The sequence below is a fragment of the Rattus norvegicus genome, chromosome 3 (genome assembly GCF_036323735.1).
Source record: "Rattus norvegicus strain BN/NHsdMcwi chromosome 3, GRCr8, whole genome shotgun sequence".
Classification (NCBI taxonomy): Eukaryota; Metazoa; Chordata; class Mammalia; order Rodentia; family Muridae; genus Rattus; species Rattus norvegicus.
This window is the reverse complement of record NC_086021.1, coordinates 160,624,202-160,649,784: the sequence shown is the minus strand read 5'-3', so window position 1 is coordinate 160,649,784 and position 25,583 is coordinate 160,624,202. Positions and strand designations below refer to the sequence as shown.

The 25,583-nt window shown below is 39.1% G+C and overlaps 1 protein-coding gene across 1 annotated transcript in view; it reads left to right on the top strand.

Moving 5' to 3' along the window:
- The first annotated feature begins 1,068 nt into the window (after nucleotides 1–1,068).
- The window catches only part of Rad21l1 (RAD21 cohesin complex component like 1), a 28,217-nt gene continuing 3,702 nt past the window's right edge, over nucleotides 1,069–25,583 (top strand). The window contains exons 1-13 of the mRNA XM_001072159.6: nucleotides 1,069–1,226; nucleotides 3,130–3,305; nucleotides 3,664–3,793; nucleotides 6,456–6,549; nucleotides 8,447–8,553; nucleotides 12,301–12,471; nucleotides 14,383–14,475; nucleotides 15,402–15,515; nucleotides 17,517–17,743; nucleotides 18,161–18,257; nucleotides 19,168–19,292; nucleotides 21,332–21,421; nucleotides 23,588–23,665. Of these exons, the coding sequence (XP_001072159.4) occupies nucleotides 3,162–3,305; nucleotides 3,664–3,793; nucleotides 6,456–6,549; nucleotides 8,447–8,553; nucleotides 12,301–12,471; nucleotides 14,383–14,475; nucleotides 15,402–15,515; nucleotides 17,517–17,743; nucleotides 18,161–18,257; nucleotides 19,168–19,292; nucleotides 21,332–21,421; nucleotides 23,588–23,665 (1,470 nt within the window). The 5' untranslated portion in view covers nucleotides 1,069–1,226; nucleotides 3,130–3,161. The remainder of the gene's footprint in view (nucleotides 1,227–3,129; nucleotides 3,306–3,663; nucleotides 3,794–6,455; nucleotides 6,550–8,446; nucleotides 8,554–12,300; nucleotides 12,472–14,382; nucleotides 14,476–15,401; nucleotides 15,516–17,516; nucleotides 17,744–18,160; nucleotides 18,258–19,167; nucleotides 19,293–21,331; nucleotides 21,422–23,587; nucleotides 23,666–25,583) is intronic.

The window sequence follows — 25,583 nt, the reverse complement described above, 5'->3', positions numbered from 1 at the left end:
TCCAGAGAGAAAAGTAATTCAAGGATGTGGACTCTTTGTACTGGTCAGCCTCACTTCACTATTTGGGGGTTTTGAAACTATCCGCTTGCAGCTGTAGGAAAGGAACCACGGAGACTTTCCAGCCATGAAGTGATTTTCTTGAAGGCTTAGGGCTGCACTTGGGTCTCCAGTACTCAGATATAGTCAGTCACCAGCTGGCTGAAATGAAGAATTGGCTCACAGATTTGTGTTTGAGTGGTCTATTCTAGTGGGAGCCCTGCAACACAAGCTTATAAGTGGAAGTGACTAGTGCACAGACTAAGGGAGTTCAGAGAAATCTCACCTTTTACAGTAAGACCAAAGTGCCTAAGCCCTGTTCCTGCCCTACCCTGACACTTTTGCAGAGATCTATGGGTTTGTTTGTTTGTTTTGGAAACAGGCTATCTCTGTATAGTCCTGGTTGTTTTGGAGCTCGCTAATGTAGATCAGATCAGTGAAGAACTCTTGGAGATCAGATGTAAGCCACCACCCCTGGCTCAGTTCCCAGAATTCAAGCACAGACCTGAGCAGGTGGTTTATACGGGATGCCTCAGCTCTGCCTTCTAGCCATATGGTACACTTGAGCCTCTTCAGCCTCCCTTTGTTTTTGCAGTCTTAACCTCTCATACTTCATCTTACATCCTTATCACCTCACGCCCCCAATCCCCGCCCCATTCAAACCACATCCCTCAGGCCTTGCCCTTCACTAGACCCACTGAACCCGCCTCCTCACAACCCGCCCACTTTCACGCCCCGCCTCTCCATACTTGCTCCTCCCACCTCCCATCACACCCTCTCCACCTCTCTACCTCGCGCCCCGCCCACCTCTCTCAGGCCTTGCCCTCCCCACCTCTTATCACAAGCCTCACTCAGCCCCTCCCCTTGTGCCTCCTGCAGCCTTAACCTCTCTAACTCCAAACCACAACATCTCACGCTCCGCCCCTCCACACCACGCCCCTCACAGCTTGCCCCGCCCCTCCACACCGCGCCCCTCTCCTCCAAACAGCACACTCCTCACTACTCAGCCCCGCCCCACCCTTCACGCCCCCGCCCTGTCACGTGCTGGTTCCCTCTCACAGCCCACAGCCCGCAGCCAGCAGCTTCAGGAGACTTGCGTCTGGGACCCTCACACGCGCGTGGCTTCACAACTCGTGGACTCCACACTGAAAGCAGGGTGCTGTGCGGTCTGCCCGCGAGGCCAGGAAGTGGTAGGCGGATTGGGTGATTTTAGGGACCTTTGCGCCATGCTTGATGTCTCAGTGTTCTCTCAGCTCCTGGCATCAAGCCCCCGAGGCCCACTCTAGGAGCGGACCTGGTTCTGCGGGTCTGTGGCCTGGGTTTCCCACAGAGCGTGATGTCTGTGGGGAGCATGTCACTGCGCAGACCTTCCAGCCACATCCCCAGCATCCCTGGCTGCGGCTTGGCTCTCAGCCTCTCTGTCCCAGACCCTCCCCTCAATCTCATGCTTTCTTCTGAGGCCTTCATACCCCTCCCCTCAGGCCCCTACCTTCACCTCAGACTCTTAGCCATCAGGCTCCCTTGCAAGGCCCCTTGTCACCTCCCAGGTCACACCTCCAGGCCTTCCCTTCCCTTTCTTCCCTTCCCTGGATGGGTTTCCAGGAATCAGTCCATCCCCTGCTCTGCCTTCCGTGGCTTGGCCTTCTCTTTCGTGAAGTAATCTCTGAAGAACTGACCCTGCGCCCCTGGAGGATCTGGGTATCGGTGGGAGGAGAATGGGGAATGCGTGGATTTGGGGGAGGGCCGTGAGCGATGAATATATACACAGTAAACCAAGGTCTCCAGAATTGGCTTTTAAATTTTTATTTATTCTTTTAATCTAGTACCAAAAAAATTTTTTTTAAACTGCCTCACAGTTGGAGGCATTTTTCTTAAGTTAGGTTTGGAGTTAATTCCAAGGCAGAAAAAGGAAGTCGAGCCATCGTAGGGCACAAGCCATAGCCAGTAGCAAAGTGTTTCTCTACGGACTGTGGTTTGGTGGATTGTGTAACCTTTACTTGATTCTTGCAATGGAAATGGCCATTGATCCAAGTTGACCTACGTTTTTAATTCTGTGGCTGACTTTAGGTTTGTCTCCATTTTGGCTCAGTATTCCCTTTTACCAAAACATTCAGCAGGAAAAAAAAGCTAGTTCTGTGGTGGCAGTTTCACGGGACATATGAAAGTAGTAATTTGTTTTCCAAAAGTCAAAGTGATATGACATCTCTCCTCATTTTTTCCTTCGAAATAGAGCTTTATTTTGCCATCAGTAGTACAGGTTGTAGAAATATCCGTTTATTTCCTGTCTTTTGTGTTAAGCAGAAATTCTAAGATTTCTAAGCCTTGCTCCAAAATATTAGAATTCAATAATGGTTTCTTTCCTGACTTTTGATTATTTTTCTGTAGTTTCTTTCCTTTTTTAAACTTTGTAGCTCTTTGGAATTCTGCCATTTTAATTTCAACATTAATATATTTATAGCCAGGCATGGGGTACATATGTGTAATCCTAGCACTTGGAAGCAGAAGCAGGAAGTTCAGGGGATCCAGACAACCTTTGTCTATAAACAACCTAATAACAATAACAATACCAACAACAATGACGACAACAACAATAATAGTAGTTATAATAATAATAATCAGTACATAATATTTAGCATCCTAAAGAGAAAAATGTGGTTGCAACCCTGGATATAAATTAATGATCCAACATCAAATTCTTAATTCTTAGGAAACAGATGACCTTAGTTTTGTTTACTTTTTTCTATTGTTCTTTCCTGTTTCTAACTCCCTTATCTCCCTAGAAACCTTTATGTACTTATTTTACTGTTAATAAGAAGATAAATTATATTCTCTGTATAGAAAACAGGAGGTCAATTTATCTTATTGAATACATTTAAATTGAGTGTGGTTCACAAGTTTCTAGACAGAGTTTTATCCTTACTTTTAATAATACTATAAATAACATCCCCTTTTTAATGAGAAAATTAATAACATTGTGTTAGGAGATAATTTGAGTATTATCTGTAGAATTAATGGTAAGTTTTTATCGCAGTAAAAGAACACCAAAAAGGTTTTCTTATCAAATTGAAGACATTTGTTTTGTGTTCTCTCTAGTTCCTTAAATACAACTAAGGAATACAGGCAACATGTTCTACACTCATGTGCTTATGAGTAAACGAGGGCCACTGGCCAAAATATGGCTTGCAGCTCACTGGGAGAAGAAGCTCACAAAGGCCCATGTGTTTGAGTGTAATCTAGAGATAACTATTCAAAAAATTATTTCACCTAAGGTATGTTTCTGATTAAAAATGATAATCTATATTAACCATGGCTGCTGTAGAAAAATTAAAACATGTTTCCAAGACAGTTTTGCTTCTCAAAACTTTTTATTATCCCCAAAATTATAGTCTGCACAAAGGCACTCTACTATAGCATTTAAGTGAAGCTTTGCTAAAGCTTTCATGGCTTTGCTGAATACGCAAAAATAAAAGTAAATTATTTTATATGGTGAGTTAAAAGGTGGTTTACTTTAGTAAGAATATAACACTTGCTTCTTGAAGAGAAATTATAATTTCCGTAATTTTCAAAGAACAGGATTTACAAGCCTAATTTTTATTTTTCTAATGTTTTTTAAAAAATCATACAAAGGTGAAAATTGCACTCCGAACTTCAGGACACCTTCTTCTGGGAGTCGTTCGAATCTACAACAGGAAGGCAAAATACCTTTTAGCAGATTGCAGTGAAGCGTTTCTTAAAATGAAGATGACATTTCGCCCAGGTATACACCCAATGTTATTTTGTGTCACTATTGATTCTCTTTGGAATTTTCATGTTGGCTGGTCTCTTTTATTGGGAGCATACTGTAATTTCAGGTGAATATAATGAATATAAATTTCATTTTGGCTGAATCTTAAGATTCCATGAAGATATAGTCTTTCCCTCGTTCTTTTCCTGTGTTTGTAGGAAATAGTTATGCTTCCAAACTTGTTATGACTTCTGTATTAATATAAAATATACTTAAAGTCATCACAATTGTATAAGAAACTGATATACTTTTTAAAATTTTATTTAATCTTTTTTTTTACACTCCAGATTTTATCCCTCTCTGGGTCCACTCTTTGACTATTCCACATCTCATACCTCCTCCTCACCCAGTCTCCATGAGGATGTCCCCCCACCCCCTCTCCATTCCCTGGAGCCTCCAGTCTCTTGAGGGTTAGGTGCATCTTCTCTGACTGAACCGAGACTCAGCAGTCCTCTGCTGTCTATGTGTTGGGGGCCTCATATCAGCTGGTGTATGCTGCCTGGTTGGTTTGGTTCATTGAGACTGCTGGTCCTCCTACAGGGTTGCCCTCCTCCTCCGTTTCTTCCAGCTTTTCCATAATTCAACCACAGGGGTCAGCAGCTTCTGTCCATTGGTTGGTTGTAAATATCTGCCTCTGACTCTTTCAGCTGCCTGTTGGGAATTTCGTAGGGCAGTCTTGGTAGGTTCCTTTTTTGTTAAACACTCCATAGCCTCAGTAACGGTGTCAGTCCTTGGAGCCTCCCCTTGAGCTGGATCCCACTTTGGGCCTGTTGCTGGACCTTCTTTTCCTCAGGCTCTTCTCCATTTTTGTCTCTGCAGTTCTTTCAGATAGGAATAAGTATGGGTCAGAGTTTTGACTATGGGCTGTAAACCCTATCTCTCACTTGATGCCCTGTCTTTCTGCTGAAGGTGGGCTCTACAAGTTCCCTCTATCCACTGTAGGGCATCTCATCTGAGTCCTGAGAGTCTCTCACCTCCCAGGTCTCTGGTACATTCTGGAGGGTTCCTCCATCTCGTACATCCCGAGATTGCCTGTTTTCATTCTTTCTGCTGGTCTGAGGGGCTTCAGTCCTTTTCCCACCCAATACCTGATACCTGTCCCCCCTTTTTTTTTTCTGGAGCTGAGGACCGAACCCAGGGCCTTGTGCTTACTAGGCAAGCGCTCTACCACTGAGCTAAATCCCCAACCCCCCTGTCCCCTTTTCTACCCAAGAAACTGATATGCTTATTTTTAATGGGTCATTTAGTTTGCCATACCTGTTTTTTTACTTTATGAGAACAAAATTATTGACAAAATGTAAACATAGAATTCTTGAGAGTCTTAAATTGCATAGTAATTATGAAGTATTATCAAAATTCCTAGTCATTCTTCAGTGTTGGGTTTTTTATATGTGTTATAAATATAGTGCCTGGGTTGGGGATTTAGCTCAGTGGTAGAGCGCTTGCCTTGGAAGCGCAAGGCCCTGGGTTTGGTCCCCAGCTCCGAAAAAAAAAAAAAGAGTAGAAAAGGACTCATTTAATGGGGCTGGGGATTTAGCTCAGTGGTAGAGCGCTTACCTAGGAAGCGCAAGGCCCTGGGTTCGGTCCCCAGCTCCGGAAAAAAAAAAAAACAAAAAAAAAACAAAAAAAAACAAAAACAAAACAAATAAATATAGTGCCTAAAATTTAAAATGTATACACGCATCATTTCCTATTCCCTAGATAAAGGCCTTTCCTCCATTACTAGTCTTCAAGCTCCCTAAAGGAGGCATCTTTATTGTATACATTTCTCTAAGCTCTTACAGCACTTGTGTTAGTGCCTTTCATATACCATCCCTCCATCAACATTCATGGACTCCACTGATAACTTTTTTTAATCTTTCTCATTTAAAATAGTTTTTAAGTCTTTAGGTAGACTTATTATGCACTATGTTTTACATGCTCATTTATTATATATGTATATCATAAATATTTATTGACTCTCATGCTTTGTGCTTGACATGATTGATGTTAGGCTTTGGAATACAAAGACAAGCAATATAAATAGGTCTTTTTCAGTCAGATGAGGAAATCGGATAATGAAAATATTTTAAAAACTTGCTACAATAATTACAGATCGTGGGCATGCTGAGATTAAAGGCATGTGCCACTGAGCCCATTAGTGATCGTGTTGTAAAGGAAGCAAGATCTACAATAGAAAATACCAAGAGTTCATTTTCCAGGATAGTTGGAGAAAACCTTTGTGAGGGGATAGAAGTCAAACTCACACTTGAAAAATGAGAAGTACTCATATACATATGTATGCAATATAGGCAAATGAATCTACAGGTACAAATGTCTCGAGGTGGAAAAGAAATATTTGCCCTTTTCAGGGAACAAAAAGGCTAGAATGTATGTGGAGTCTAATGGTGGAGGAGAGTCTCCATAGAGTGCAGGGCTACAGAGTTAATTTATTCATGCTTAAATCTTTAAGCATGAGAACTATCTGATCTCTTTACTTTTGATGACTGTTACTATGGATACTTCCCAAAAAAACAGGCCGCTGAGGGGCAGAAGTGCATATAGGGAAGCCCATGAGAGATGATAAAGATTTATTGGAAATTTAATGTTTCATAAGGGACCACTGATTATTGTGTTTCTTTTTCATTGTTTTCAGGACTGGTTGACCTCCCCAAAGAGAATTTTGAAGCAGCTTACAACACTATCACATTACCAGAAGAATTTCATGATTTTGACATCTACAATACAAAGTAAATTAGTTTGCTTTCTTGATGTTTTATTGTTTTCATATTCAGATTTGATGAAGGCAACTTCAGTTAGAAAACAACTGAACAAGCACAAACGACAAAGGCTTAAATTGCAGAAATTCCAAAGTACAAAACCAAAAATGTCTCCTTGATTGAATAATGTTTGTAGTATTGGCAGTAAATGTTCATCTAGTAAATATTAGTTAAATAAGTGCCTTTCGTACAGCAGGCTCAGTTCTAGGCAGTGACGAGATACCAATGAATAAAACAGTTCCTAGCCTAATGGATCTTATATTTTCATTAGTATTATAGATAATAACAAGTAAACATGCAATATGAAGATAAATATTGAGACAAATAAATAAATATAAATAATACGATTGTCAGGGAAGGATTTTCTGATAAAGTAAGAGCACAAGCCTGGAGGAGCTAAGGGAGTAAACTTATACAGCAAGACAGAAGAATGTTCTAATGGAAATACCCAGTGAACTAAAAAGTCTCAGAGGGAATGGCCGAGAACCAAGTGGAAAGGCACAGAGTCCACTGGACATGTTCAGGCGCAGCAGGAATGGAAGTGAGATGGAGTGGAATGAAAGAAAGACTGAGGAGTAAAGGAATGAGGTCAGAGAAGGAGCAAGAGGTGCAGGTGACATAGGGTTTGGAGGCTACAATAGGGTTTCTATCTTGCCGGAGGAGTATGCACAAGGTTTTCAATAGAGAACAGAGGAGTGACCAGATCTCACTTGGTCTCAGCAGGCTCCCTCTGGCTGTTTCACTATAAAGGGAAAAGAAAAGAAAAGAAAACCACGAGATTATTATAGTAATCTGAATGAAGTAGTATTGGACCAATTTTCAAACTTCACTTTATTAATACACATAATTAAACAGTAGCAGTCAAATTAATGGATATGTATGGAAAGCAGAGTAAATATGATGTTCATTAATTAAATGTACCCCTAAAGAAATAATGACTAACTTGGGGCATAAAATGGAGCTAACCCCTTACTGAAACCAGGATAACTAAGGATGAAGGTTGAGGAAGGAGAGAGAAGGAAGTGAGGTTTTTGGACAACATAATTTGGGTCTGAGTTCATGTGTATGTTTCTCTGATTTCACATGTTGAAACCTAATCCCCATGGTGTTGGTACAAATGATGGGAACCTTTGAACATGATAAGGTTTTGAAAGCTGAGAGCCCTCCTTAATGGGGTCAGTGACATCATAAAAGCGGCCAAGGAAGCGCTCGTACAGTTCTACTGTCTGAGGATACAGATAGTAGAAAAGCGTTGGCTATGGGAATAGGCACGTACTAGATACTACATCTGTGATGCCTTGATCTTGGCCTTCCCAAACTCCAGACCCATGTGCAATAAATTTCTGTTTATAAATTACCCAGTTCTTGTCAGAGCACTGACAAAGAAAAGCCAAAGTTAAGATGCCACAAATTCAGTCTTTGCTTCCTGGTTCATAGAAGGCCGTCTTTCTACATCCTTACCTGGTATAAGATCAAGATGACAGTGCAAGGCCACACACGAATTCTGTTCATGAAAACAGAGCCTTCATGACATGGTTGCTTCTTAAAGGCTCATCTCTTAATAACGTCACTCTCAGAAGCAGCTTTCAATATCTGGACCTGGAGGGAACTCAAACATTCAAGCCATAGCAAGGGTGACTATCTATTCAAATGTACAAGAAAGATAGTGCCTGGAAACCGCCACTGGATTTATTAACCCAAACATTACTTGTGTCTATGTGTATCTGACAGCTCATGCTCAGGAAAATACTACTGAAAAAATTTAAAAAAAAAAACTTTTATTGTAATCTGCTTGTAAGTTTTTTTTCAATAGCTTATAAAACCACATTGTTCTTCTCACGTATTTCCTAAATATGTTTCTCTATAGTGATATTGATATTTCAGAGCCCCTTGCTCAGAACCAAAGTAGACCAGAGGAAATCACACTTAGAGAAGAATATAGCACTGATCTACTTTTCCAAACGGGGAGCTTTGGTGAGACTACTTGAGAAACTAAAATTGTAAAATGTCATCAGTTTTATTTGCATTGTTGTCTGAAAACAGTGTTAGTAGAGGTGTCTATAGAATGGATGTTCTCGTGCATAAAAATAGTCTGCAAATGGTTTTCTTTTCTTTTGCCTGTTCTAAATGCTAATACTCTGTCTTCTGGTGAAATTATTTTATCATTGTGCAAACATTTTTTATGAATTCTACTTCTTAAATTTCTTATATGTCAGGTGCTCTAATAGACAAGAACAGTACTAAATTTAAAGATATAAGTTCTGGGTGATGACAAATGCCTATACTCCCAGCTAGTTCTTTATAGTAAGAGCCTGTCTCCCTTAAAAAAGAAAAGCACGGGGTTGGGGATTTAGCTCAGTGGTAGAGCGCTTGCCTAGCAAGCGCAAGGCCCTGGGTTCGGTCCCCAGCTCCGAAAAAAAGAAAAAAAAAAAAAAAAAAAGAAAAGCAGTTTCTGCTCTCAAAGGAGACATCCAAATTAACAGTTGGTATAGTTTGTGTGTGTGTGTGTGTGTGTGTGTGTGTGTGTGTGTGTGTGTGTGCGCGCGCGCACGCGCGCACGTGTGTGTGTGTGCAAGTGTGTGTATGCTGCATAAAATTTCTTCAAATATATTTTCTTCAACGTTTGATGGTTATAACAGATTTAAGTCCGCTTGAGAGTGAGGAAGGAGAAATGCTACCACAGTAATAACATACAGTTTGATTATGAAACATGAAATGCTTTTTTTTTGAAATGTTAAACTATGTTTGGGTAAGGCATATGGTTTTTGGTTTGTTTTGATTGAGTTTTTTAATTCGTGGGGTTTTTGTTTGTTGTTTTCAGGACAGGATTTCTCTGTGTAACAATCCTGGCTGTCCTGGAACTCACTTAGTAGGTCAGGCTGGCCTTAAACTCACAGAGATCTGCCTGCCTCTGCCTCCTGAGTGCTGGGATGCCTGACTAGGCATAGGTATTTTAAAATGAAGTTATACAGTGTAACCCAACTATTACTTCTAGCTTTTGTCTCATGTCATAGTTACATAATTTTTGTATTGCTCTACAAGGTTCATGAGAATGCTGTGTTTATCTTGATATTCGTTCAGTGTTCAAAGCATTGGCCATAGGAAGATGGCCTAAACTTGTTTTGGGACAGGGATGTGGAGTCATGCAAGTAATGCCTGAGCTACATCGCTGACCTCCATTTCCTGTCCTATCCCCTCTATAGCGCTTGCTATCTGTCATGTGTCTTAATCTGTGGTGAAGGACACCTGTTGTCAATTTCCAATTTGTGCTGTATTTGTATAAACTGAGTCAATTATTAGATTTGAAAGTGAATCGTTAGAAGTTTAAAAAATCAGAAATAAAAATTCAAGTCTATAGTTAAAAATATATATATACATAATTATTCTGCTGAATTATTATAAAACTTTTTTAAGTTCTTGGCAAGCCTGGTATTTGGCTGTGTATTCCAGGCTAGCCTACAGTTTGCAACAACACTCCTTTCTCAGCCTCCAAGTATTGAGATTACAGGTATGCATCACCATACCTGGGGGTTAAATATTATTATTTTTTGTTAGATATGAAACTACATTTTCTGTCAGCTTCAGAGTAGTGCTGATTGATACGTCGTTGTTGTTGCTGCTGCGCTGTTGTCGTTGTTTGGTTGGGTTGGGTTGGGTTGGGTTGGGTTTTTCTGAGGCAGGGTTTCTCTGTGTAACAGCACTGGCTGTCCTGGGACTCCTTTAATAGACAAGGCTGGTCTTGAACTCACAGAGATCCTCCTGTCTCTGCCTCCTGAGTGCTGGAATTAAAGGCATGAGCCACTGATTAATTTAAAAAAAACTTTTGAACTGTCTCTTATATCTTCTTTCTACTTCTTTTTTTTTTTTTTTTGGTTCCTTTTTTCAGAGCTGGGGATTGAACCCAGGGCCTTGCGCTTCCTAGGCAAGCGCTCTACCACTGAGCTAAATCCCCAACCCCCTTCTTTCTACTTCTTAACTGCAGCGTTATATTACCCTCCTGAAAAATCACCCTCTATTTTCTTCCCTGGAAGAGTACTTGTCTTCAAGCTCTTTGGTTGTTCACCTATCAGTCCTCTGCCTAAGCACCTGTGACCATATCAAACCCCTGAAATTCCTTTGCCTCTCCTCATTGCCCTCTACCAATTCACTGCTTCTCTGTTTGTTTTGTTTTAGCCTTATAGGCATTTTCCTCTACTGAAGCATACATTTTACCATCTACCCAGTACAACACAGTTGTTCACATTTTCTACCTTCCATCACTCAAATCAATGGACAAACATGTTAGTCTATCAGTAGGCCTAGGTTTGAATCTGGACTTTGTCGATCAGTTTGTGTATACTCAGCAGATGACCTAGCTGAGCCTCATGGCCCTGTCTGTAAAGTTGTGATCCTGATAGCAATATCACAGCTTTGATTTTTTATTCTTTTTTTTGTTCCCTCCAACAGTATGTGATTTTTCTCTTTGAACCTTAAGAAATATTTCATATTAATATTTTCTGTCCTAGATTACAATATAAAATTGGAGGTTCTTATTATTTCTTCTCTGTAATCTCTGGGTGGATGGATAGACAGACAGACAGACAGACAGACAGACAGACAGTCTGTCTCACTGCTTAACCCAGTCTTACCTGTTACTCAGATTGGCTTGCTGCACTTTTCGAGTACTGGAATTAACTGTGCAGCGAATAATCAGTTTCAAGAGTCTGACTCTTGAAACGTTGAACACTCAGAACTTAGTGTCTTGTTTCTAAGTGTTGTTCTCATATTGACTAAGCCTGGTTTTCATTTTAGGAGAGAGCTGCACCTGAATGATTCAAACATGTTCTTAATTCTTTCCTAAACTGTCATTTAGTCCATTTAGCAAATCCTTAATCCAGTGTGATGTATGTCTATACGGATATTCAATATGGGTGGTGCTTCATGATTTTTGCTGTATAACAACTAACATGGGTTACTGGAAGGGAGAGAAGACCAACATCTAATCTCAAGGGTTCGAAATCATGGACATAATGATTTTAAAATCCAAAGAGTAGAAAGAACATGCCAGAGCCAACTCTAGGTCCTCTGTAGCTATCAGTATAACCTAATGACAAACTATCTGGCTTCAAGCCTTTCATGATGTTTTCTTATTTGTGCAATGAGAATCATGTCTTCTGCTACATAATATAATTAACTAAGTGCTGGGCTAGTGTTGGCTGGCTGCCTGTGTTCTTTTTAGTATTCCATCTCCAACTTCTAGTATATTCTATAAATATTTACTGAATGGATATTAGAACCCAATTCCTTAATATTTTAACATATCTTTCTTTTTGAGGTAGAATTTCTCTTTGTAGCCCTAGGTCCCAAATTCTTGTTAGGCATAAACTGTTGAAGCAGTTGTCTATATGAAATGATATGAAATAATACGTGGTTAAACAGAATGTGACCAACACAGTGTACGGGGAATAAATTTAGTCCCACAGCATTTTGACCTTCCAGGATATAGTTAAACTATGTCATAACTATAATTACTAAATGCTCTGGCATTTTTCCTATTGTATTAGGAGAATATTAAACTTGAAATCTAGTCTATGTGTCTTCTATCAGATATTTCAATAATTTTAAAGCTTTTATTTTCCTTATAGAATAGGATGAGCTATACTAGATAGTATCTGTTTCCTCTAACTCTGAAAGTATATGTTTGTATGATTAGCTTGACACTAATGATGTGCATTTATATAGGGGATGAACCTGAACTCCTCAGAAGACATAGCTTCTTTGATGACAACATATTGATGAACTCCAGTGGTCTTGTAGTTGAGCATAGTTCTGGAAGCCTCACTGAGGAAAAATCTTTGTTCTTTGACAATGGAGATGGATTTGGAGACGAAGGGGCTGCAGGAGAAATGATTGGTACGCTTTCTGTCCATAAAAATTAAATATTTATTTTAATCAAATCACTGTAAAGCATCTGTTTTATTACATCAAATTGAATTTTTAGTGCTTGTAAGCCAACTTATTTTTCACATTATGTTTTCAAAGTCTAAGTATTTTTAGACTAGGCCTAAATTAATAGTCATCTGTTTAAACACATTTCTATGGAAGCTATTAATTCCTGCCTATTTTTATTTGTATTCTTGATTTTTTGAAAGGAGAAGTGAGATTAGTATACAAAGTATACTATATTATGTACTGGTAATGTCTTCTTTAATACAAATTCTGAAATAGATATTCTTGTATTCTTATTGTAGCATTTTATATTTAAATTACAATATTTGTATAAATACATAATTTGGAGAGACACTGAGAAAATAAAAGTATATATTTTAAAGGTTATTAATTAATCTGAAGTACATTTACAGATTTTTTCCATTTTGCATTAAAAGTCTAGTTAACAGTCAGGCAGAGCAGCTCATTCCTGTAATCTTAGCATTTGGGAAGCTAAGGCAGAAGAATCATGAGTTTAAGGCCAGCCTAGACTATGTAAGGAGTTCTAGGTCAGTATCCTACATAATGAAACTTGTCTCAGAGAGAGAGAGAGAGAGAGAGAGAGAGAGAGAGAGGAGTAGGGAAAGAAGAGAAGAGGGGTCAGAGATAGAAGTGTGGTTATCCCTCCTGTAAACCCAGGGCTTCCTAAACTTTTTCCATCCACAACATCCTTTGCCCAAGAAATTCCTACATGGTCCTGGGTATATAGGTTTATAAAACATGTATACAAAGGGTTGGAGAGAGAGAGAGAGATCAGTGGTTAAAAGCACTGGTTCAGTTCCCAGCACCCACATTAAGGCTTGCAACCATCTGTAACTCCAGATCGAGGAAATCCAAAGTCGCCTTCTGTCTTCTATGGGCACTGCGTGCATGTGGTGCAGACATATATACAAGCAAACACCCAGACACATGAAATTTAAAAATATATTTAAAATGTTTTAAAATTTCTATACAAACCAAGTATTAACTGAAAAATAAATTAAAGAGATGTATTCTGAAACAATTACTTAGTATACTATATCATTTTACCCCTTGTTAAAATAAATACACATGAAATGGAGGTGATGCTTGTTTTCTTTTTTTTTTTTTCTTTTTCTTTTTTTCGGAGCTGGGAACCGAACCCAGGGCCTTGCGTTTGCTAGGCAAGCGCTCTACCACTGAGCTAAATCCCCAACCCCGATGCTTGTTTTCTTACATTAAGCCAAACTAAGTCTCGGCTAAACGATTGATGCTGCAGGATGTAGAGCCTTTTCAGTGTTTTCAAAGTTTACCAATATTTCAATTTTAGAATTTGTAATGCTGAGTTTGTAACACTTCTTTGCATAAGTAGTCATACAAGATGATATAAGTATGTTTAGTTATAATCTAAGAATGTGCTATTTACGAGGAGATATGATAGGGAAGTATTAAATGTATTTACTGTAATTAAGTCATTATGCTTCTGTTGGAACAGAAAATGTTGTACACATAGTAAAAACAGTGAAATTCATAACATACAGTAACTTTGAATCTGTACCAAGATATTTCAGACCGTGTTCATGACATTGTATGACACATGTTAGCACACATAGTGCAAAGTGCACATTGTGTGTCCAGACCCAAGGCCACTGTAAAGTGGTGCAGTGAAGCATGGGTGAGCACTGCCAGAATACACTTGATGGTTGATTGGTTCTCCTTGTGGCCATAACCTTCACATCACGCTACCCTTCCTAATTCAGTTATGTGACCCCGTATGGAGTAAAAACAAATAGTTTAAGAAGCTGGAGTAAAGTGTCTTATGTGAAATAATGCTAGTAAATGTTTAATGAATAAAAATATTTGTTTACGCTTTTAAAGACCATCTATTGCAAGATGAGAATACCTTTTTCGAAGACACATACTTGAACAAAGAAGTTTTTCTGCCTCCTGAGGTTCCCAGTAGTGTGATGGGTATGTTGGAGTCTTCTGCATATAAAATGTACAGATGCTGATGTTCAAATCAAGTTTCGGAACTTGTTAGTTTCAGCAGGACTGCAATGGAGAACACTGTCCTTCAAATTCAGTTATAGCCCAGGAAGTTAGATTCTGAAAAGGTCGTTAACCAGGGCTGGCTTTCATAGATCACATATATTCCTCCCAAGTAGTATGCTTTCAAATCACAAAAAGTAATATATGCTATATGGAAAGAGAAATTATCACCATTAATAAATAATTAGAGAGAAATTATAAATTTTTCAATTGAAAAAGTTTTTTCTTTTATGGTGCCTTTATTAGTAGAACCAGGTAATTCAGATGACCACTATATACCTGAAGATGAAAAAATAAATGAAATAACATTAATATCAAATACTTGAAATCCTTATCAGAGTATCTCAGATAAGTTAAGGCCTTTAAGATAGAAAATTTTCCTTAAGTATTTAAAGCCTACTTAACCACATTTTTGTTTTTCCTCAGTGTTTGATATTATATTTGCTTTCTAGAACAGTAATCAAAATTAGAAATATAAAAATTATGGCAATCAAGACTTAGCTATGGTTCTTTGTAAATCCGTTGATGGTTCAAGCGAGCATAAATGTTTTGGTTGTTGTAGACATTTATATTGGAAAATATTTTTGTTTTCATTTCTGCTGTGATGTAGCCCAGCCTGAGATATTTCATATGAAAAACAGGATGATATTACTTGACATTCTAATGTTGTAGGACCCAGATCATTGTTACTGAACCTCTTTGCCTATGTTAACATTCATGATTCTAAGAATTTAATGTATCATCCCAGCTAGCAATGTGTCCTCAACAATTCTTTATTTCTCATATTCTCTTCTAATGTGTAGCATAGTCCTATGTTTTTGTTTTTTCTTTTATGGTGCCTTTATTAGTAGAACCAGGTAATTCAGATGACCACTATATACCTGAAGATGAAAAAATAAATGAAATAACATTAATATCAAATGAAGAAGAAGGATTTACTCTTGACCCAATTGATGGTTTAGGTAAGAGATTTCATGTTTTTATTTTTATGTTTGGTGCCCTGATATCTTAATTGTTTTGAGATATGCTGGTGGGGGCTGACCCAGCATCCCATTTCCCAAGGAAGACAGCAAAGGGGATATGGAGTCAGCAATAGGGACCTAAAGCTACTTACGTCTGGCAATCTAACTCTTTCTTGCTAATCCAGAGCCAAAAAGCTACTGGCTTCTGGCAGTTTAACCCCTTCTTAAATATCATCAAAGGATTAAGAAAAAAGTGTAGTTTCTTGGGCTCTTTTCTCTTTGGCTGAAGCCCCCCACATACATACACACACACTTCTCCAGACAAAAGGCTCAGGTATACACTTGAGTATGTGTGTTCTCTCTCTCTCTCTCTCTCTCACTCTCTCACTCTCTCTCTCTCTGTTCAGGCCTGACTCCCTGCTTCATCAGTTTTACAAGTGCACATGCATACTTATGTGCATACACATATACCTACATATATATGTCTATACATACATACAGACATACATATATGCATTTGGTGGATGGAGCAGAGCCCCAACAGCCACACTATGTTTATTTTCTCAGCCTTTCTTAGACAAAAGTTCTTTGTAAAATTACCTCATAGATAAAATGTTTCACAAATGGGAATTATAGAAGGATATCTATAGTAAGTTCAGAGCAGTGTTTCCTTCCGTAAGCTCATTATAAGTTCAAAGCAACAGTTCCACATGGCCTTGCTTTTTCATAGTGCACACTGTGGCTTCATCCTTGGATCTGACCTAGAGTGAGTGTCTTTCCTTGATCACAAATCTGTCCCAGACCCATTTCTCTTCCTAGTGTAATTTACAAAAGCTCATTGTAGTCCTTATCATGTAGCCTTTACTTACTATTCTATGATGGGCGCATCCTATTCTTTTTTTTTTTTTTTTGGTTCTTTTTTTCGGAGCTGGGGACCGAACCCAGGGCCTTGCGCTTCCTAGGCAAGCGCTCTACCACTGAGCTAAATCCCCAACCCCCCTATTCTTGATCCTAACTTCATTACGCTTTTCTGACAAAACAACTAAAACCATCTCCTCACATTTTCTTTCTAAAACTATTTGAATCAAATTAGGAATTCTATAAAGTAATTAATTCATCTAAGCATTAATTCATGAAAGTTCATCTTCATGTTGACCTGCAAGAAATTTGCCCAACAGAGTGGGCTGATGCCTAGGAATCACTAAGCTATGTAATAGTAGCGGGAAAGGCACATCAGCAGCGAGAAGCATCCCTGGGACAAAGTCTCTGAGGCTGTGCCTCTCCATATTGCACCCATTGCAGCCATGCAAAATGGTGGCCATCTCCAGGAAACTCACTTGCTTGCCATAGCCTTTTCTAGATGGCTTCTGTCAATATGTAAACAATCCATACAACACTATAGAGGGCTGCCAGCGAGGTAATAGCATTGGGCATTAAACAGAAGAAGAACATGAAAGAAATCTTAGAGAATTCTCTATCACATTTAGTCCTATTCAAATCATAGGGCCAGTTTGGGAGAGTGGAAACTTAAAAACAAGTTCAATTCATAGTATTTTCAGCTTTACTAAATAAAAGCTTGACCTCTGGTATGGAATTAGCTGGCTACTTTGAATTCATATATGAAGTTCAGTGTGGAGGTGAAGTACACTAGAGAGATACACACTAATATCTTGAAACATCCTTTTACACATTTAAAAGCGAATAGAAAGGCTCCAGATTCTTGACCCTTCCCCCTTTGCTGAGCTTCTTTAGTTGCCCCCTACAAGTGAACAGAGTCCCTGCTGAGCATCCTCTAGCAATGCCTTGAAAATGGATCAGCTCTTGACTGCTCAGATGCTCCAGCTTGGCAAAACCTTTACGGAGCATGTTTTCAGAGAACAGAAATATTCATTTTCTTCCCACTGCAGCCCTGAAGATTATCTGTGACTTTTAAATTATTTATTAGACAAGAATATCATTTTACAAAACTTTCTAAGTCCATGTACACCTGCTTCTCTCTAGATATTGCTGATAGAAGGAAAAGGAAGAAGAGAAGGTTGCTCATCGATCCCGTCAAGGAGATAAGCAGCAAGACTATGCATAAGCAGCTTACTTCCTTCATGGACACTCTCATGGTTCTGGACCTCGCGCCCCCCACGCAGAGACTCATGATGTGGAAGAAGAGGGGAGGAGTGGAGACGCTTCTGTCAACTGCTACCCAGGATTTAATCAATGAAGACTTGAAAATGGTGATTGTTTCCATCTTTTGCATGAATATGATATTTGTTTGTTTATAAATAAATATTTCCTCATTCACAACATAATTGGACACGTGGGAAAAAGAAACCTTTGCTTTCAAACTTAATTTGTTTAAAAAATATATACGAATGGCTTTTACTTTTATTTTTCTTTTCTTTTTCCAGAGACAGAGTCTCACTAAGTAGCCCTGGCTGTCCTGGAACTTACCATGTAGACCAGGCTGGCCTCAAATATACAGAGATGCGCCTGCCTCTGCTTCCTGAGTGCTGAAAGTAAAGGTGTGTGCCACCATGTCCAGCTTGAAAAAAAAAAAGAGTCTATGAGCAGCTTTTACTTTTCTAGCGTATGGGCTTGTGCTTTACTGAGTTGCTTTAGTATAAAATTGAGAATATAACGTGTTGTTACAGTTGTTCGCAAATTGCTTCCTGTCCTCGGACTATAAACTTGCAAAGTTGACACTGAAGGAGTCATTAAGGAAAGAAGTGGGAAACCAGCACATTCTAGGTGAGACTTCGTAGTTCTCTTAATGTCAAGGGGAAGGTTGCATAAACAAAAAATTGAATTTTATGTTCCAGAAAGAAAACTGGGTTCAAATCTATATTTTCCGATATCTCTATAGAAGAATATCTTAAGTTAAAATATTACCTTAGTAGAGCAGTTTTCTGCTTTTCACATTCATTTCTGCCTCCGCACTACTGAAATGAAGAAATATAGGCCAAGCCTGATGTCACACCCAACTATAATATGTGCTTATAATATGTGAGACCCTAGGTTTAATCCCCAGTATCCTCTCCACACGTGTACAGAAAAATGAAATACATCTTTTCTCTTTCTTAGCTCCTCCACTCCAAAGGCAGTATTTGTAAATTCTTTTAAAAGAAAGTCTTTGTGTCTAGCAGAATGTCATTTTAAAATAACCTGAAATATATAGTGATAAGGCTAGTGCTTAAATAACATGACTACTCTGAGACAGAGATCACTGTCTGCCCACCTAAAATAAAGTTGGCAGATTGTTAATAATCACTCGTTGTTGTGACAGTTATAAAGTAATAAAACCTGTGTGATGAATAAGCTTCCTCTTCCCAGTGACCATTTCTGAAGACATTAGGATTTACAGAGTAAGTACGCCATGATGAGCTTACACTACCCTGCTGTCTTTGAGTGGATATGTGAGAGTGCACGAGGACGGATGGCCGGAAGATGACGGGGAGCGGGAATGATGAAGAAGCTGAGAAGGGGAAGGGAAGATAGAAATTGTGTGAGACTTGGGGGAGTGTAAGAAAGTCATGCACTCCTTACTGAGATTCTTGGATTCCAAGTGACTGGTCGGAAGTTTTCTTTTTTGCATAGCCATATCCCAGATCAGGTTTGAAATGCACTTTGGTAACATTTTCTTTCCTTCTTTATGATGAAGATCCCTCAGTGGTCGAAGAGCCAAACTCCCACAGTGAGTTAGGTCAACCCCAAGATGGGAAGGATGTGACTGACGAATCTATGGGTAGCTTTCAGGAGAACATCAACAGGAATATTAACTCTAAGGTGAGTTAACCAGACAGAATCATGTTTGTGATTGTTCATAATTTCATACTGAAATGTTTTATGTGACATAATAAATGATTTGTTTGAATCTGGCTTTATATAGAGAACCCTACATTTCATGAGTTTCATGGTCCCTTAGAACTCTAGCCAGATCCTTGTAAATTGTTTCTTACCATCTTTTTCTTCTAAGAATAACATTCCCAACCATCTTGACCTTCAATTTGAAAGATTATCTAAAAGTCTATGACCAAAACAAAATAACTTTGTCACTCTGAAGAAACAGGAAAACTAAAATCTTTTTTGAGGACAGTTTTTTTTATTTGAAAAGCATAATTATTTACAAACAGAAAAATTATGCTTTAAAATATTTTTCTCTGCTGGGTGTGGAGGCTCATGCCTTTAATCCAAGCATTTGGGGTAGAGTCAGGTAGATCAATGAGTTTGAAGCCAGCCTGGCCTATAGAGTCCCAGAATGGCTAGGACTACACAGAGAAACCATGTTTCAGAAAAATAAAATATTTTTCATCTGTCATTTAAGTATTATGGCCTTACTGATAAAGTAAACCAATGCTTTCCAGGGCTTTTCCGTCATCATTGTAATTTTTTCTAGCAAAGAAGGGTTCTTGTTTGGGGTAAGAAAATACACATACAGGAAGGCGCACAGTTAGAAAGACTCCCGGAAAAACAGGGAAGGGAGAAACTTGGGAGGCAGAAGCCTTCATCAGTGTATCCTGATAACCACTGAGGGAATTCAGTGAATTCCCACATTGAAACTGGGTGCCTGGAGGAAAGAGTTCCAGGATAGATGAAAACAAGACGGGCTTTGCTAGATGACGATAATAGACTGAATACAGATGCCATGAGTTGCCATGCTAGCTGTATTTTGGGGGCTTGGGCATTTTCTAGAATTTCCTAGAATGCAGCTACTGAAATTCTTATTAGGAACACTTGTTTAATTTATGATTTGGGAAAGGAAAGTATCATTGCATTTCTCAACTACTTATTAGCAAAATAGATATTTTTCCATGTGCTGGACCAGTTCTTTTGACTTTTACTCCTAGTCTATGCACTAATTTTCAGTTCTAGTCTTACTTTGTTTTCAAAATGGTGAAGAAATAGGAAATACAGTAAAGCGTGGGAGCACATTGTGAGTTGGAGGAATAGAACATGCTGATTCTGATTGATCATTTTAAAACCTCATAAAACAATTTTTGTGTACAGTGACTATGAATTTGACATTATTTAAAATATAGAATATTCATAGATATTGAAAAGAGAGCATGATATGGCTCTCAAGTGTATATGCTAAAGAATAAAGAGCAATGCCTTCTAGTTACTAAAGTATTTGAAGCTGAAAAAAGTGAGGAAAGTATATTAGGAAATGTTTCTGACTTACTCGAGATCAGAGGCGGCAGCTGGGGAGTGGATTAGTGACAGGTTAGGGGGAAAGGGGCCAATGCCTTAGAGCAGTGGACTGAGGAGGAGATGATGGAGAGCACAACATTTCTGACCTCACATTATCCTCCTTCCTTTGTTTTGGATCCCCTTCTGGAGGATTGTATGTATGTATGTATGTAGGTATGTATGTATGTATGTATGTATGTATGTATGTATGTATGTATGCATGCATTTGCTTCAGTGACCACTCTAGTGGCAGAGTCCCATTACAGCCCTCACTCTCACCCCCTCTACTCGCCCATTCTGGTTTCTTTCATGCCACAGAATCCTGGTGTTGGCCTCAGTAACCGCTAAACAAAATGCTTGAGAGGGAAGTGGTCTCAGGAGCCCATCAGGAGAGGCTCGCAGTGGAGAGGAGAAATGCAGAAGTAGTGTGCAGGGTTCTTCATGTGTGGGTCATATAGAAAAAGAATATTTAAATTAGAAACTGATTATCTTGGGCTTCTCAGAAAAGTAAATTTGAAAATATAGTTAGTATGTTTAGGCAGTTTGAGAAATGTCATTTGTTAATAAATCATTTAATTGAATCGAGCTGTTAATTTTATAACCACTAACAAATTACTGTAATTTCTGATCTTTAGCAGGACATCCTCGAAATGATTTCTCCAGCTGCTGAAGGCTTTTCTTTGGTGAGTGCCTCCTCGGCCCAAGAAAATCATCCAGCTGAATTGGTAAGTATATTTGTAGTCTTCGGGTGACTTTCATATTTAATTAATTAATTGTTTTTAGATTTAACATAATTTTATTCCAGGGCAGAATGGTATCCATGGGGATGGGGAGCTTCCCTTCTCAGAGGGCGAGGAGGAACAGAGAGATGGGGGTGTGAGGGTGGGACTGGAAGGAGAGGAGAGGTGGCCATGGTCAGGATGTAAAGTGAATAGGCAATAAAATTAAGGGCAGTGTTAAAGAGAATACTATGTGACAGCAGTTGATACACATGGAAATCTGACCTCTAGCGCCTTTGCTTTCAAATGGTGTCAGAGTGTCGTTATTACAGTCAGCTCTGTCATCTATAGCATCGTTTTCCTTTTTTTTTTTTTTTTTCTTTTCTCTTTTTCGGAGCTGGGGACCGAACCCAGGGCCTTGCGCTTGCTAGGCAAGCGCTCTACCACTGAGCCAAATCCTCAACCCCCCCCATTTTCCTTTTTTAATAGTTGTTCAAATTACATAAGTTATTCATCTCTGGTGTTAAATTATAAAAGAATATTTAAAATATATTTATATATTAAAATATGAAAAATAAAGTCAGATAATGAAAATTTGTCTGCTCAAAGGGCCACATTTCGATAGCAAATCCAAAAATTTGACTCACTGACTCCAGATGCATTACTACCTGGTTTCTTTCTGGTGTTTTTTTTTTTAAAGATATATACATATAAAAAGAAATTTTTAAAAAAGATTTAAATTTTTTTCACGAGTGTTTTGCCAGTATAAAAGTATACCACATACATTCCTAATGCTCTAAGGGGCCAGAAGAGAGTGTTAGGTCCCCCAAAACTCCAGTTACGGTAACTGTGAGCCACCTGTGGGTGCTGAACCCAGGTTTTCTGCAAGAGCAGCTAGTGCCATCTCTCCAGCCTGAGTTACTTCTTTGAACCTTATCCCAGTTGTTTAGTAAATACTATTAAATCACCTATTAAGTCCTAGCATTAACTTTTTAGATTTTTTTAAATTTATTTATGTGCAGGAGTGTATGCCTATGTGAATGTACAGGCACCTTGTGCATAACAGGTTACTAAAGAGGTCAGAAGAGGCCTGGGGTTACAGAAAGTTGTCAGTTACCTGATGCGATGCTGGGAAACCAAACCAGATCCTCTTCAAGGGCAGCAAGAATTCTTAATTTGTTTCCTTGTTTTGTTTGCTATTGCTTATTACGGCCAACCTGGCCTAGGAAAACTGATGAAGTACATCAGAACTGCATCTCATCCACAGCCTGCTCCACTTGTCGTGTTATGGTTGTTTTTATGACACAGATCAATAACCCCCCCCCCCGAGCCAAGATCTCATTCTCAGCTCAGAAGGTGTAGTTTGTAAGAAATTAGGCTAAGTTCTTTTAAAAGGGTTCCTACTCAAGTTTTTAATCCTGAGCTGTCTTTTGGAGCGATTCAGCTTTAAAGACAGAAGAGTAAACCTAGTCACATGACAGGACAGGCAGTAACCTAGTCACAGGACAGGACAGGCAGTAACCTAGTCACATGACAGGACAGGCAGTAATCTAGTCACAGGACAGGACAGGCAGTGAATTAGCTCTATTCACAGACAAAGCGCCTCAAAATCTGAGGCATCTCAAGCCATTTTTAAGGGTGTTTATGTCATCAGCTAAGCTCAGATAGGGGCCTTACAACTTTGCTAACTTCACTTTTCAACGTTCATAAAGGCACAGCTCTGGGCTGCATCAGCAGTGAGACTGCACAGTCTCCTCTGATCTTCTCATCAGAAGACGTGATGGGGGTGAGGTACAGAGTTGCACAGGTTTTTGTTATGTGACAAAGCTTTTGTTGGGGAGACACCAACTCACTCGAGACAGGGAACCCACAATAGACCAAAGCATGGATATCACCAAAGTCTAGCTTAGGGAACCCGTGGGTTTACTGGGGTCACTTACAGGAGCATGTGTGTGGTTCCTTAGCTCTCCTGCAGAATGGAACGCTTTGCTCTCCAGTAAACTGTTAAACAACAGTCGTCCTGTATTTCTGTCGTTCTCTTCATCAACGCATGCATTTTTTGGCAGGACTGTGTTACAGTTTTGTTTCTCTAATAGCTAATACAATGCTTGGTTAATAGTAAACACTCAGTAAAACTTGTTTAAGTGAACTATTTATTGATCATTCAAACAGGAGTCATCAGGCAGCAAGCAAAATACTGAGGCAGAAAAATGGAACCAAAGATTATTTCAAACATTAAATGAGTTACGGGTAAGATGGCATTTTATTTTATTCATTTACTGTCTGTATGCAGATGTAGTGTATATACACATGTATGTGCCCATTCTAGGATGGATACATGTATGTGCAGGTACTTGTGTATTGGTGGCCAGAAATTGATATGAAGTAGCTTCCTCAGTCACTCTCCACTTCATTTCCTGAGGCAGAGCCTCTCACTGAACTCAGTTTGCTAATTCTAGCTGGTCTAGCTAGTGAGCTTGCCCTGGAGATCCCTTACCTCTGACTACTGAGTGTTGGGGTTACCAGGCCCAGCCAGCATTGCTGTGTGCTGCAGCGGATCTGAACTCCCGTCCTTACATTTGCACAGCAAACACTTTATCCAGTGAGCCATTTCCCTAGCCCTTTATTTTTAGAATAAAAATAAATAATATATTAATCTAAGCATCTAGATATTTATGGAAACAAAACATTTTTTATGTTTTTGTTGAGGACAACAAAAGTCCACTGGCGTGAAATGGTTTTGAATAATATCCCTGGGGTTAAATATAGAAGAATAAGGTTATTAAAGGATGGCTAACAGTTTCTGTTTCAAAGATTATGTAAAAAATCAGTTTTCACTGAAGCTTCATAGTGTGATTACAGTTATTTTCATCTAAATGTTGGAGTTGTGTTATTTGGCTTATTACCTCTTTTTTAAACATTACACATACATGGGTGTTTTCCTGCATGTATGTCTGGGCAGTTTGCATGCAGCGCTTGCAAAGGCCAGAAGACTTTGGAGCGCACGAACGAGAGTTCCAGATGGTTGTGACCCTCCATGAGAACGAGCCTGGCCCTCAGCAAGATCAGCCAGTTCTTTTAACCACTGAGCTCTCCAGTCCTTTACTGCTTCCTTTGATCTCCTCGGTGTCTGTGTAACTATCCAGAAATATTTCTCCAGGTTCTTGGCAATGTAATAAAACCCACCGACCCGTCGTTCTCCATTCCCCTCAGAACGTCCTTTTGCATCTCTTCCTCTTGCTCTCATCCATACTCGTGACTCTGTTTCCACAGACACAGGGGAAGCTCCTGCTCTTCTTAGTTTCTCTTCTGTGCTTTGGCCTCTTACCTGAAATCTTTCTTGTAGTACTGTCCTCATGACTTCTCACGATGTGGTCTATAGCAGATAGCGACTTCGCAAACAATACCTGCAATTTTGTTTGTTTTTAATTGAGCTGGATTGGTTGTCTACATATAAAATACTTTAGCTGATAAAGTTCTGTGACATGTCCAGGATTCTTGTGTTGTTATTGAAGTCAGGAACAGTGCTGTTTTACGGTCATCTTGGTGACCTTTACTTTCTTTCTAGAAGCTCTTAGATCATTTTTCCCCCAATGCTCTGAAATTTCATGATGAGGCACTCTGAGGGGTTTTTGTTTTGTTTAAAGTTTATTGTATTGCCTTGTACTGAGTATTTTTAATCAGTATTTTTATATTCTAGGGCTTTTTAAATTTTGGACTTTCTGGTGCTGGAAAGATAGCTCAGTGGTTAAGAGCACTTGCTCCTCCAGAGGACCCTCATTTGATTCCCAGTATCTACATGGTAGCCTACAGCCATCTGCAGCTCCAGGTCCAGGGGGTCGAACGCCCTCTTCTGTCCTCCAAAGGCACCAGACACTGCACAACATGCATGCAGGCAAAACACCCAGAAACAAAATGTTTGTAATTAGACTTCCTTCTTGCTGGTTATCTTTTCTCTTCTTGGAGAATTTATACATCAGATAATGGTCCTTCCTTCTTTATTCCTTTGTATAAAACATTTTCATCTCTATGTTTTTCTTTGTATTTTTATAGTCTCTAAAGATACTTTGTGTCTAAAAACTTTGTGCCTTAGTTTTTGATAAAATTTGTTTTTTGTTGTCTGAAGTTTTGCTATTGTTTTAGTTTAGTTTTTAAAATTATTGACTAT